General features: G+C 41.9%; 1 protein-coding gene across 1 annotated transcript in view; it reads right to left on the bottom strand.

Annotated features, from left to right (window-relative positions):
* Nucleotides 1-432: 432 nt before the first annotated feature.
* Nucleotides 433-12,699, bottom strand: part of LOC127433826 (protein FAM222A-like) — a 47,113-nt gene continuing 34,846 nt past the window's right edge. Inside the window, exon 3 of the mRNA XM_051686077.1 lies at nt 433-3,437. Coding sequence (XP_051542037.1) covers nt 2,197-3,437 — 1,241 coding nt within the window. The 3' untranslated portion in view covers nt 433-2,196. The remainder of the gene's footprint in view (nt 3,438-12,699) is intronic.

Below are 12,699 nucleotides of genomic sequence, written 5' to 3'. Positions count from 1 at the left end.
CCATAAAATGCTTGTTTCATGCGTCACATCTGTTATGAATGAATGAACATTTATATAGTGCTTTTCTGATACTACACTCAAAGCACTTAATCAATAACATGTATTGATGGAGCATCACAGCTTCAACAGACCCGTTTCAGCAGATAAAATCAAGTTAATCATTCATTCTGATGTGGATGTGAGAATCTAAAGTCGAACATACAAGAAACTACTATAGTCACAAAAAAGGTAAACAATTAGAATAAAGACTTATAAATATGAATATTTCATCATCCTATTGGCAGCAACAAACGTACGGGAAATATTAAATTTTTGGTAAAATATTATTTGTTTTCTTTTAAAGGTGCTGTAAGCGATTTAAGCCGTTCTACTTCTACAAGCTGAGCCGTTGCATTAGCCACACCCCCTCTTTCCAAAACCCCGCCCTCCCTAAATACCAAAATGAGCATTATTGAGACCAAAGTTGAGCAGAAGCAGTTGTTAAAAACAACAGCAGTAAAACAGCGCCCTCTACTGACAACTGTTATGAACAACATGGCATAAAAATGGCATTAAGCCTCAGTAATTCATTGCACATACAATACTACAGGAATGCGCAAAATGATTGACAGGCAGAAAGTGTCACTATTTTTGTTTGTTGTTTACAGAGTCTACAGCTGTCACAGAGACCGGTGAGAGATCTCATGACACTTATTTCAGTAATATCTTTCAGGGAGAAGGAACATTTTTGGCATACTTTTCCATGCAAAAAAAAAAAAAAGTGCTTACAGCACCTTTAATTGTTCCTAAAAACAAACAAAACAAACAAAAAAAAAAATCTTCATTCCTTTACAGCTTTGCAACTATTATGATTTATTGGTACTTAACAGGATTATATAAAATTACCTCTAACCTGATGAGCAGATTAACAGACGCTTGTCACTTCCTGTGGTGTTTTTGGCAGATTCAGATTGTTTGTGTGAACAGTGATGAAATACAGCAGCACTCAATCACTGCTCACGTCGCAGTAAATGTGAGAACTTAAATGAGGTCACGTGTGACATCAGTGTGCATAAATCATGAGCACGTCCAGATGGAATCTGCAGATTTTTTTGGGGGGGGGGGTCTGTGCAGAATGGGCGTTAAACAGAACTTGGAGTCCTACACTTCTACATAAAATTAGCCAAAATATTACAAAACAAAACAAATAAACAAAGGGGGTGTGAATGATGGATGCTGCAGTGCGTAAATCTGCATAACTTTCTGCAGGTGCAGATTCATTGTGGGTCTGCGCATGTTGCACAATGAATCTGCAGTTCAAAATATGAGCAAAAAGGTTTTAAAGGAATAATTCACTCAATAATAAAAATTCTCTTATCTAAGGAGTTAAATATTGATCTGTTTCTCACCCACACCTATCGTATCACTTCTGAAGACATGGATTAAAACACTGCAGTTGTATGGATTACTTTTATGCTGCTTTTATGTGCTTTTGGAGCTTCAAAGTTCTGGTCACCATTCCAGAAAACATGCATTGTATGGACCTACAGAGCTGAAATATTCTCCTAAAAATCTTCATTTGTGTTCTGCTGAAGAAAGAAAGTCATACACATCTGGGATGGCATGAAGAGAATTTTCATTTTTGGGTGAACTATCCCTTTAAGAAAGACTCTAAAAATGCCTTTTCAGTGCATCTGACAAACTTTCTTCAAAGATTGTTTTAAATGTTTGTTTTTTCTTTTTGTCTCCGTGGACTATGTGATTGACATTGTGATTAGCGAGAGTCTTCTCCCTCGCAACAAATACAATCCACTGCGAGCAAATTGAAAGTTTATCTGGACTGCAACCAGGGAGCGAAATATGACAGTCATATCCAAAGGTCAGAGACAGTGAAAAGGCAGCTTTAGAAAAGCACTACTATTTCCCCAATTTCAACAGGAATATCTCTTTAAAGCATTTCTGCTGATCTGAAAAACCGCATAATTCATAAAAAACACTGATGCTAGCTTGATGCTAATATGAGCACAGTACAGTAATGCCACCGAAATCCAGCAGAGTCAAAACAGATTAACCAAAAACATATGGTCTATACGGTCAGTAAGGATTACCATTACCCTTTAACCTCTGACCCACACTTAATAGTGACTTCTATTCCAACCTGTTCACTACAATCTCACACAGTCTACTACTGGCTCATGAACCTAATCAGTCGGTGTCTTATCTCAGCACGGGCAGTTGAATGTGTGCAGTCTGATGGTCGAATATCTGTGGGACGCCCACCATGTCGTAACCTCGACCCAGCATGCGCTCTTTGATGCAGGGGGGATGTATTTCGCTGATCAGGCCCTCGAGCGATTGTAGACTGCTGCTTAGGAGTGAGGCATGGTATGCGCTCTTACTGGGGAGCCCGCAGGACAGGCCGAGACTCAGCCCGCGGTCCATCGTATACGGCTGAGGGTGTCCTGTGTTAGGATGGAGGTGAGGGTGACCCCGACACACCTCTTGTGAACTGTAATCGCTATCCGGCGTTGCTATCATGCTGTTCCAAGGTGGTGCGAAGAACTGTCTGACCGTGAAATTGCCGTGCATGGCTGTGCAGTTCAGCGGAGAGGAAGTGACCTTGTCTAGCCTGCCACCTGTTAAACTGGGGTCAGTACTGAGGGTATGGGATCTATAGGAGAGTTGGGTGCTTCCGACAGGAATGCAGACTTCAGGAGAGCCGCTAATGACCGCACCGCTGCCACTGTTGACGCTGTATGCGCGTAGCGGGCCCTGCTGATAGTGCTTCTGCGCTCCGTGCTGCCAGTAATCCAATCCATCCACGTATCCCACGGCTTTGGTCACGTCTGCGCTCTGAGTGGGCAGCACGGCTCTGGAGTACCCAGATACGGTGAAACCAGAGTCTGTGCCGGACGCAGCAGTCGCTGCCAAGAAGGATGGGTTGGAATGAGTCTCTCCACACTGGCCGTTGGACGGATGACTCGTTTGCTGAATGATTCTGTGGCTTGAGCGGTCGTACACGGCAGATGCTGCCATCACAACGCTAGGTACATTGTGTGCTTCTGGAGCCTTGCAAAGTCCCACATTATACGCTCGCTGCCGGTGGTTGATGGGTACCGCGTAAGGTGCGACTGCCATTTGTATGGGCGACAGCTTGGTACGTTTGCCGTCTGAGCTTTTCAACACACTTTTGGCCGCAGTGGAAGACCTGACAACTGCCAACAAGCCCTGGTACCCACCGGAGTACGTGTTCGAGTAGGGACTGAATCGTTGCCCGCTGGTGTCCAGACCATTGACGTCCAGACCGTTGACAGTGCGGTTGATCTGTTTGTGTTGAGGGACCCTGATGTTGGTTGGGAAGATCTTGATGAATAGCGGGATGTCAGCTGTCCTCTGTGCATATGCATCCAGCTCGGCCGCAGACGGGTACCGCGGGGATCGCATGGTGCTCGGCTCACCTGTAGATAGAAACAGATTTAGATGGTAAACAGGATGAATAATGCAAGAGCAGTTATAAAATGAGCAATGCAGCATTATACTTGGAGCAACAAAAATGTGCTTGGGCTTGAAAGCAAATATGATGCAATTTCAATCTTTGTTTGCTGGCATTTCACAAAGCAAATACCCTCTATGACTAGTATATTCTCCTGCTAAGCTTGATGATACCTAAACGATCGTCAAAAACACAACATTTCCCATTTCAAATTTTGCTGTCCAACAGAGTGCTGTATGCCGGAGGTGCTTTGCAATATATATGTAAGAGTGATGAATACTGGATGAGTAAAAATGATCAGACATAAGACAAGAAAAATTGTCCAATAAAGTTGAAGATATTGGAGCGTCTGTGTCGTTCTCTTTTCCACACGCTCTCCCTTCTCCTTATTTCATCGTCTGGTTGTTCATTCTCACATCTGCATCTTTCTAAAAACTCATTTTGTGCAGCGAGACTCCTCGGGCGATGTTTGATCAGTGCATTATGAAATTAATTTGGTCTTTCTTCAGGACTAAATTGGATTACCCTGGGAAATCAAGAAAAAAAAGATGAGGGGTGTAGGGGGATGGGAGCTAATTTTGTTTCAGTGGCTTGAGCAGAATTTATTTCATGCCATTTGGCTACGCAGCCCATTCGATATGCCAGTTCTAGCTGTGAAATAAGAGTTAAAAATGACCTCGCTATCAAAACATGCTGCTTCGTTTGACGTTTTGATTGCTATACAGGCAGTAAATTGGGAACACAGTTTTATTTATATTCAGGCATGCATTTATAATGCGCAGCTTGAGTGCATATGTGGACATTTAGTGCTGTAACATGCGCACATCGACGATAATGAGGGCTGAATACTCCGGGGATGTTATCAGCACAATAAATGAAGGCCAATATCATCATGTGGAACATTCAGTTATTCTTAAGTATCTGCAATTCCAGTGGTGGACAAAACAGCTACATTTACTCTCACTAAAGACGGTTATGGCAGCTGTTTCAAGTGTGCTGCTGGTGTGTAAGCGTAACCTGTGCCCTGGTGTCTTCAAATGAAAAATAGCTTTCTCTAGAGAGACCTGCAGCCAATGGAGAACAGGACAGCAGCAGGGACAAACCAAGATTGGATTTAAACACCATTATTCAGGCAATTTCATGGCTCTTTAGCTCCCACAACACAAGGAAAAGTGAAAAAAAAAAATCGTTCCATTTATGTGCAGTAAATCTAGTGGCACACAATATGGCAGTTCCACAGAATGACACCTTCATGGGATTTCTGACATGAGAAAGAAAAGAGCTGAAATTAAGGCTGATTATTCAATAGTTCACAGTGGTGGACAATTGAAGGATCTTTATGAAAGAAAAACACAAAAACAATTCATTTCTGCTGAGGTGCCATCAGGCAGTTTGAGCGTCTTGCCCGTCACGCATTGGCGAGTTCACGTTTTTCCCCGTTCAGGATTGATTCTGTAGTTTCATTTCATTCCAGCCACACAATAAGTCTCCAACTGTGAAAATGATTCAATCTACAAGATTCATCTCATAAAGGAAATAAATTGAGTGTTCAAAATGGCAGAGCGGAGAGCTGGAGAGACTCCTGAGCCCGACAGAGACATTCAACACAATAAAGAGCCAGAAACATTCAGACAGATGGAGAGAAATGTGTGTGAGTTTTACAGAAATCAATCAAAATGGGGCGTTTGAAATATCAGCTTAAAGCAAAAGCTTCAAATGCTTTAATTTGAACTACATCAGTAAATCATGAACGAGTGTATGGGGAGATTTTTGAAAAGTGAGGGGGAAAAAACGTTTGGCATGTTTTTTAAGCTAATCATTGGCCGCGTTTCCATGGGCCAAATGAGGGCAGGGTAGTGCGTGCCAGGGCCAGTTGTGTTCCCACTATCATTTCCGGGGCTTCTTCTGGGGCCAACGACCAAGCGCCTTTGGTTTGCCAATTACCCTTGGGCCAAAGACAGCCAAAATGGGTGATTGAGGCGGGGTCAATGTCAAAGGCAGAATTTCACAGTGTAAGGTAACAAACAAACGGCAGCTTCAGTCTGCACCATGTTTATTTCGAGGGCTAGCTAGTCTCCAGAGTTGGATACCTCAGCTTGAGCTTCCCGTTTGCTTTTAAAATGGAAGGGGTGTGTGACGTTGGCACCTGGGTGGCATATTAACCTCCTGAGACCCCAGCGTGACTGCTCTGAGCATTTTCCATTTCCCTTTTTGATTTGTAACAAGTAGCACCTAATAAACATGCAAAAGGTTTTCCTAAAAATTGATGTCCACATATGTGGACAGTGGGACTATGTTGTGTAATTTTAAATAATACCAAGCTAAAGAAAGCACTGGTCTCAGAACAGTTTGAAATGCACCTTATTTTCATCCTAACTCCATATAAAGCCTCTGAAAGCAACATTTTCCAGCTTTTAGATGAACCCATTTATTCTCAATGTGATAATGTACAGTAAATATAGCTGCAGTACACATTACTGTACATTGTGTTTATCAGTGTGCCGTTTCGCAATAAATCGCTCAAATTTAAAAAAAAATGGCATATCGGATGGAAATAGAGACTTTAATCTTTTGACTCAAACAGGTTTCAATGTAAAAACTCAATGAGGTTTCTGACCAGATTTTGTTACAGTTTCTCCCAAACAAACTCCCCTGTGATCAATGTCATGTTATTTGGTCACATGACTCCGTGCGTCAAAGGTTTAACCCTTTACTGACAGCACAGAGTCTCCTGAACTGAGATCAGTTGGTTTAAATGAAATGAAATTACACGTTGCGTTTAGCGAAGCCGAAATACGACGTCCATGCAGGTGTACGCGGGATCGCACGAGGTTAAGGGCGGGTTTTAGGGCAATGCTGCAGGGCTATTGGCTCGATGGTGGGAATGCAGATCGATTTTGGTCTTGCAGCTCAAGGTCCGAGGCTATTGGCGCTGGCTGACCAATTGATAGCCCTGGCTTGCACTGGCCCGATTGTGGAAATGCGGCTATTAAGTGTTAAAGACCCCTTGAAATGGCTAAACAAGAGCCGTTTTCACAGTTGATGACATTTAAGCTGAAGTATTGAATATAACTTTACACAGACAAGGTTAGCAAGGGATTGTACAAAACTAATTTGATTGAGTCACTAATAATATTGAAGTCATGTGGATATACTTTTAAAAACAGTGAGGATTTTAACTTCACTTAGACGTATGTGGATGCAGCTACAATTTTTGGTGTTTGAAATAATTTTCTTTGGTAACCTGGAACATTCCTTTAATAAGGTAAAAGCAAATGACAGCATGTTGTTTCTGAGCATCAGTTCGTTATGAACGAGGTAATTAACATCATGACCTTCAGTAATTATCAAAACAGCACACACTAAACTTACAGCTATCAATAGACACGAGTCCAGAAACACATTTAACTCACTATAATTCTACTGTATGTAGAGACATCTGTGGTTGTTTAGAAGACAATAGTCTCCAAATGACTTTTAACATCATCATTTAACAGTTAAAGTGACTGCAGTGTGACTGTAATATCATGAGCATCTTCACCCGTACGGCACTGACAACATTAACATATCGATGGATGACTGTTTAAACACATGCGTGACTGCACAGGAACATCAAACCTGAACATAAACTCTCCGGGGACCTCTATTATACATACACACTCCGCTAAACAACTGCACACATTATCTGATACAGACTGAACTCAGGCCATGGAGTTATAGACAGATTAGTCATTAACATTGTTAATTCATAATAAAGGAGCAGTGAAAACAGAAGGAAGAATTTAGAGAAACGAGAAAAACAGAGAAAAGATGGTAAAAATCGTTCTTTGTAAACATCTTGTAATCAACGAACTCTTTCACTCTCTGTAAGAATATGATCTTTATTCTCAAGTAGAGTTGGAAATATCGTAATTACGAGTTCAGAGCACATGAATTACCAAGCGAAGTCGTACTTACAAGAGTTTTGACGTTGGAAGGGGCGTGTCTACATGAAAGAAGTTTCAGTGGTTTATTTCAATAATATTGATTTGCTACATGTGATGGTCAACTAATGATTTTCCCTTCATAGCTTGTATTAAGCACATCAATTAATAATTTGTTACATACCATGCATTAATAAATCATATAGGGGTTATTCCATGTCAAATCAACCAAATTTCAGAAACTTCCCTGGATGAAATTATTATTTTGCTCATAATTTTTCTGAATTTTTTTTTTTTTTAATAAATGAAGGTATATATCTAGTTTCAATATTATTTGTACTTCAAAGCTCTGTTTTGTTGGACAAGAAAAAGTAGCTTTCATATCATTTGACCCACATTTGGTTTTTGACCATTGCAAATGGGACAAATTTAGTAAATTTACAGTTGGAGCCACATTGAGAGCCCTGTATCTCTGGCATTTAACCATATAGGGTCATAAAAATGAAGATACAAAAATTAAAGTTTATTCTAAAGCAGAATATAAAAGGATGTTGAGATATCTTTAATATTTCTGGAGTTATAGGCACTCCAACTTTGGAAAAACGACACAAGAAAGTGTTTTTTCCCATTTTTGGACTCACACCATTGGCATATAATGCAACAAGAGGTGCTGAAGTCGACTGATTTTAGTAATGGATCTACCAATCTCTGTGTAAAAATAAAATAATGATGCTGACACCTTTCTACGGTTATTTTCTTGACCTGCAGTTTTGCTCCAAAATCATAGGCGTAAATGGCCATTTTGACCCCCATCTGCAAAATTATGGATTACTCAGGAAATATTGACCATAAAAAACAAGACCAATAACAGACATCTTTTAACTTGAAACAACATTCAAATACTGCACGTGTGGTGTATCTCTGTGTTTGATTTCAAATGCTAAGTTGAGTGCTGTTGGTTCAGCTTGATCATAACAGGGATAAACATCGTGACTTTCTTGGAATAAGCCATTATTGAAAATGTATCCGAGGCATAAACAAAACTTTGACCTTCTCCAACAATTAATGTAATGTCTCGCTGCCATGTCATCGTAATCGAGGGAAAAACTGTTTTGCTCAAATACTTCAAAGTGCAGGTTATTTGAAGAGCTGATCTGTGAATCTCATTTCAAGCAGCAGCTCTCCAGTCGAGCGGTGACGCGGTGAACTGGAGAATCTAATGAGTTGGAGGCGTTTGTGATCTTCAACAAGGTTACATCACAGCAGCTTTACAACATTAACAACTTTACATTAATACAAACATCGGCCTATAGCTGCTTCTCAAACATGCTCAAAGATCTACACAAAAACAGAGAATACATTGAAATTCTGGTCCAGGTTGGTTTAAACGAGTAAAGCTGGTAGATCTTGCTGGTCATTCACTTTTATGCATTTGGCAGAAGCGACTTCCAGTGCATTCAAGGTATACATTTTGTCAGTTTGTGCGTTCCCTGTGAATCGAACCCATGATATTAGCATTGCTAGCACCATATTCTACCAGTTGAGCTACTGGAATCTACTAGTTACATGAACCAACATGCTAGTTAAGAAGTCTGGAGGAGACCCCAGACCATGCAAAAAATCATTTTCTTACTCATATAAACATCTAAACATCCTTTAATTTACTTGAGAAGCAAAATGACATTAGATATTAAGGGAGGAATTCACGAAGAATGAATTGCGCCCAGTAAAAGCGCAGTTATTTGCACGCGCTGTCTGTGCATTATAACGCTCTTCTCTATAATTTATTTATTTTATGAATTACTGCTAATATGAACGATAGAAAATTCATTTTATCGCCTGCTTTCATCTGGTGGTAATAGCGCGATGTAAAATGTGCTAAGGAATTTTTGAGAATGAAACACAATCTATACTAGGCCAAATTTACATATAAAGGACGTGCATTTGCGCAGAAAATAATGGCAATGACTTAATTCAAATACTCAAGACACTGTGCAATTTCAGCACTGATTGCACCTGCTTAAAACTAGATTGCGTGTGGTTACTGAATAAGAAGCAGCTTTTTGCACCAAAATGACACGCAAGTGGTGCAACTGTTCAGTGAATTCACCTCTAAGTCTTGCTTTTAAAAGAAATCTAACAAAACTTAGTAAGGATTAAACCACTGGAGTATTAAAGATGCTGACTATCACCCCTGGAGTCGCAAGTTCGAATCCAGTCAAGTCTCCTAAGCAGCCAAATTGGCCCGGTTGCTAGGGAGGGTAGAGTCACATGGGGTAGCCTCCTTGTGGTCACTATAATGTGGTTCTCGCTCTCGGTGGGGAGTGTGTGAGTTGTGCATGGTTGCCGCGGAGAATAGAGTGACGCTTCCACATGCGCTACGTCTCCGCGGTAACAAGCCATGTGATAAGATGTGCGGATTGACGGTCTCAGACGCGGAGGCAACTGAGATTCGTCCTCCGCCACCCGGATTGAGGCGAGTCACTACGCCACCACGAGGACTTAAGAGCGCACTGGGAATTGGCCATTCCAAATTGGGGAGAAAAACACTGAATTATTATGGATTACTTTTATGCTGCCTTTACGTAATTTTTGGAGCTTCAAACTTCTGGTCACCATTCACTTGCATTTTATGGACCTACAGAGCTGAAATATTCTCCTAAAAAACTTCATTTGTGTTCTACAGAAGAAAGAAAGTCATACACATCTGGGATGGCATAAGGGTGAGTAAATGATGAGATAATTTACTTTTGGTGAACTATCCCCTTAAGCATAAACCTCAATGCATTTTGTTAGATTTCTCTGAAAACAAGTCAAATAAGAAATTTTTCTTTTGCAGTGCAGCACCCAAAACAAAACACATGTTGGTCTTGTCAGCTAGTAACCCCTCTTAATTACTGTAGACTAGATTTAGCAGATTCCTCTCACATTTTCAATATTAACCCATTAATACAAAGTGATATGAATTTTAGCAGAGTGCAAAACTCTAGATCTACATGAACTCTCCAAACAATAATATTCACAGACTCGATGCAGATCTGAATCTCTCCATTGATTCTGTATTCAACAAACACTTGCATATATCACATCTGTCTGTTCTCTCATTCTCAGTTGAAAGAGTAACTCTACTGGAACGGATAAACCTCCAGCCTTAATGTTTATTCATCAGCTCTTGAAGAGTCTCGAGTGGATACAGTTTCACACAGATGTCACTTCATATTTCACTCTGTACTGAAGGGAAGCACTCAACTCACGGAGGCCTCCAGTATGCCAGTAGCATCAGAAAATACATCCCTGACACAGTGTCTTCAACAGAGAGTTTGTTACTGCACACGTGGGCCTGTCCCAAATGGCACACTTGATGTGGACTTGCGGTCACGTGGCCTTCATTTGCGCATTCCCGCGAAGTCCACGAGACCGTAGAGTGTCCCATTTTACATTTTGATCCTCTCAACCAATCACAACGGACTACTGCCCAACAGTCACCGCTGCTGATCCCCTCGACAAATCACAATGGACTACTGCCCAGTCGCCACTGCTGATCCTCTCGACCAATCACAGCGGACTATTGCCCAACAGTCACCGCTGCTGATCCTCTCGACCAGTCACCGCTGCTGATCCTCTCGACCAATCACAGCGGACTACTGCCCAACAGTCACTGCTGCTGATCCTCTCAACCAATCACAACGGACTACTGCCCAGTCACCGCTGCTGATCCTCTCAACCAATCACAACGGACTACTGCCCAGTCACCACTGCTGATCCTCTCGACCAATCACAGCGGACTACTGCCCAACAGTCACCGCTGCTGATACTCTCGACCAATCACAGCGGACTACTGCCCAACAGTCACCACTGCTGATCCTCTCGACCAATCACAGCGGACTACTGCCCAACAGTCACCGCTGCTGATCCTCTCGACCAATCACAGCGGACTACTGCCCAACAGTCACCGCTGCTGATCCTCTCGACCAATCACAACGGACTGCTGCCCAGTCACCGCTGCTGATCCTCTCGACCAATCACAGCGGACTACTGCCCAACAGTCACCGCTGCTGATCCTCTCGACCAATCACAGCGGACTACTGCCCAACAGTCACCGCTGCTGATCCTCTCGACCAATCACAGCGGACTACTGCCCAACAGTCACCGCTGCTGATCCTCTCGACCAATCACAGCGGACTACTGCCCAACAGTCACCGCTGCTGATCCTCTCGACCAATCACAGCGGGCTACTGCCCAACAGTCACCGCTGCTGATCCTCTCGACCAATCACAGTGGGCTACTGCCCAACAGTCACCGCTGCTGATCCTCTCGACCAATCACAACGGACTGCTGCCCAGTCACTGCTGCTGATCCTCTCGACCAATCACAACGGACTGCTGCCCAGTCACCACTGCTGATCCTCTCGACCAATCACAACGGACTACTGCCCAGTCACCACTGCTGATCCTCTCAACCAATCACAACGGACTACTGCCCAGTCACCACTGCTGATCCTCTCGACCAATCACAGTGGACTACTGCCCAACAGTCACTGCTGCTGATCCCCTCGACCAGTCACCGCTGCTGATCCTCTCGACCAATCACAACGGACTACTGCCCAGTCACCACTGCTGATCCTCTCGACCAATCACAATGGACTGGAGTTTCCCTGCCGGAGCAAAAAACATGGCGGATGAGGCGATTTCAATCGCGGATTAAATATTGATTTTAAGTGTGTAGAACTGGTTCAAAACTTTAGTTTTATTTAATTTTGAGGTATGGAAATACTCCTATTCAATTTATTCAGTAGTTTTTCTTGGGGAAGTTTCATGTTCATAAAAGTAACATAATATTAAACCTTTGCTATTGTTGTTTCAAAGAGGATTTTAGAGTCTCTAAAATATCAAGACAGTTTAATGCTAAATTATCTAATGCTTTATTGTTAGTGTTTTGCTTGAAATTATTTATTAAAATCAAATATTCAATAGTGAGTTTAAAGTGTGTTCCTTTATCAATCCCATGACTTTTTCAAATAATAATTTGTAAAACTGCATGTATATAAAAACAATGTAAAAGTCCTGAAGTCTGTCCCAAATGCACACATTATTCACTCATGCCCCCGCATGGACTTGCTGACTAGCGCCCCATCGGTCTGCACTCAGAGGAAGACCGCAAGGGTGGAGGGTGCCATTTGAGACATGGCCATTCCTGAAATCCACTTAGTTATTAAAATGTTCTTTTTTTGCACCAAAAACCTTCTTAATTATGTTTTTCATTACCATTTCTGCCTTCTCTCTGATCCTTGTAATTAAACGGCCA

This window comes from Myxocyprinus asiaticus, chromosome 43 (genome assembly GCF_019703515.2).
Source record: "Myxocyprinus asiaticus isolate MX2 ecotype Aquarium Trade chromosome 43, UBuf_Myxa_2, whole genome shotgun sequence".
Lineage (NCBI taxonomy): Eukaryota > Metazoa > Chordata > Actinopteri > Cypriniformes > Catostomidae > Myxocyprinus > Myxocyprinus asiaticus.
Note: the sequence above shows the minus strand (reverse complement) of the source record. Positions and strands in the feature narration are given on the sequence as shown.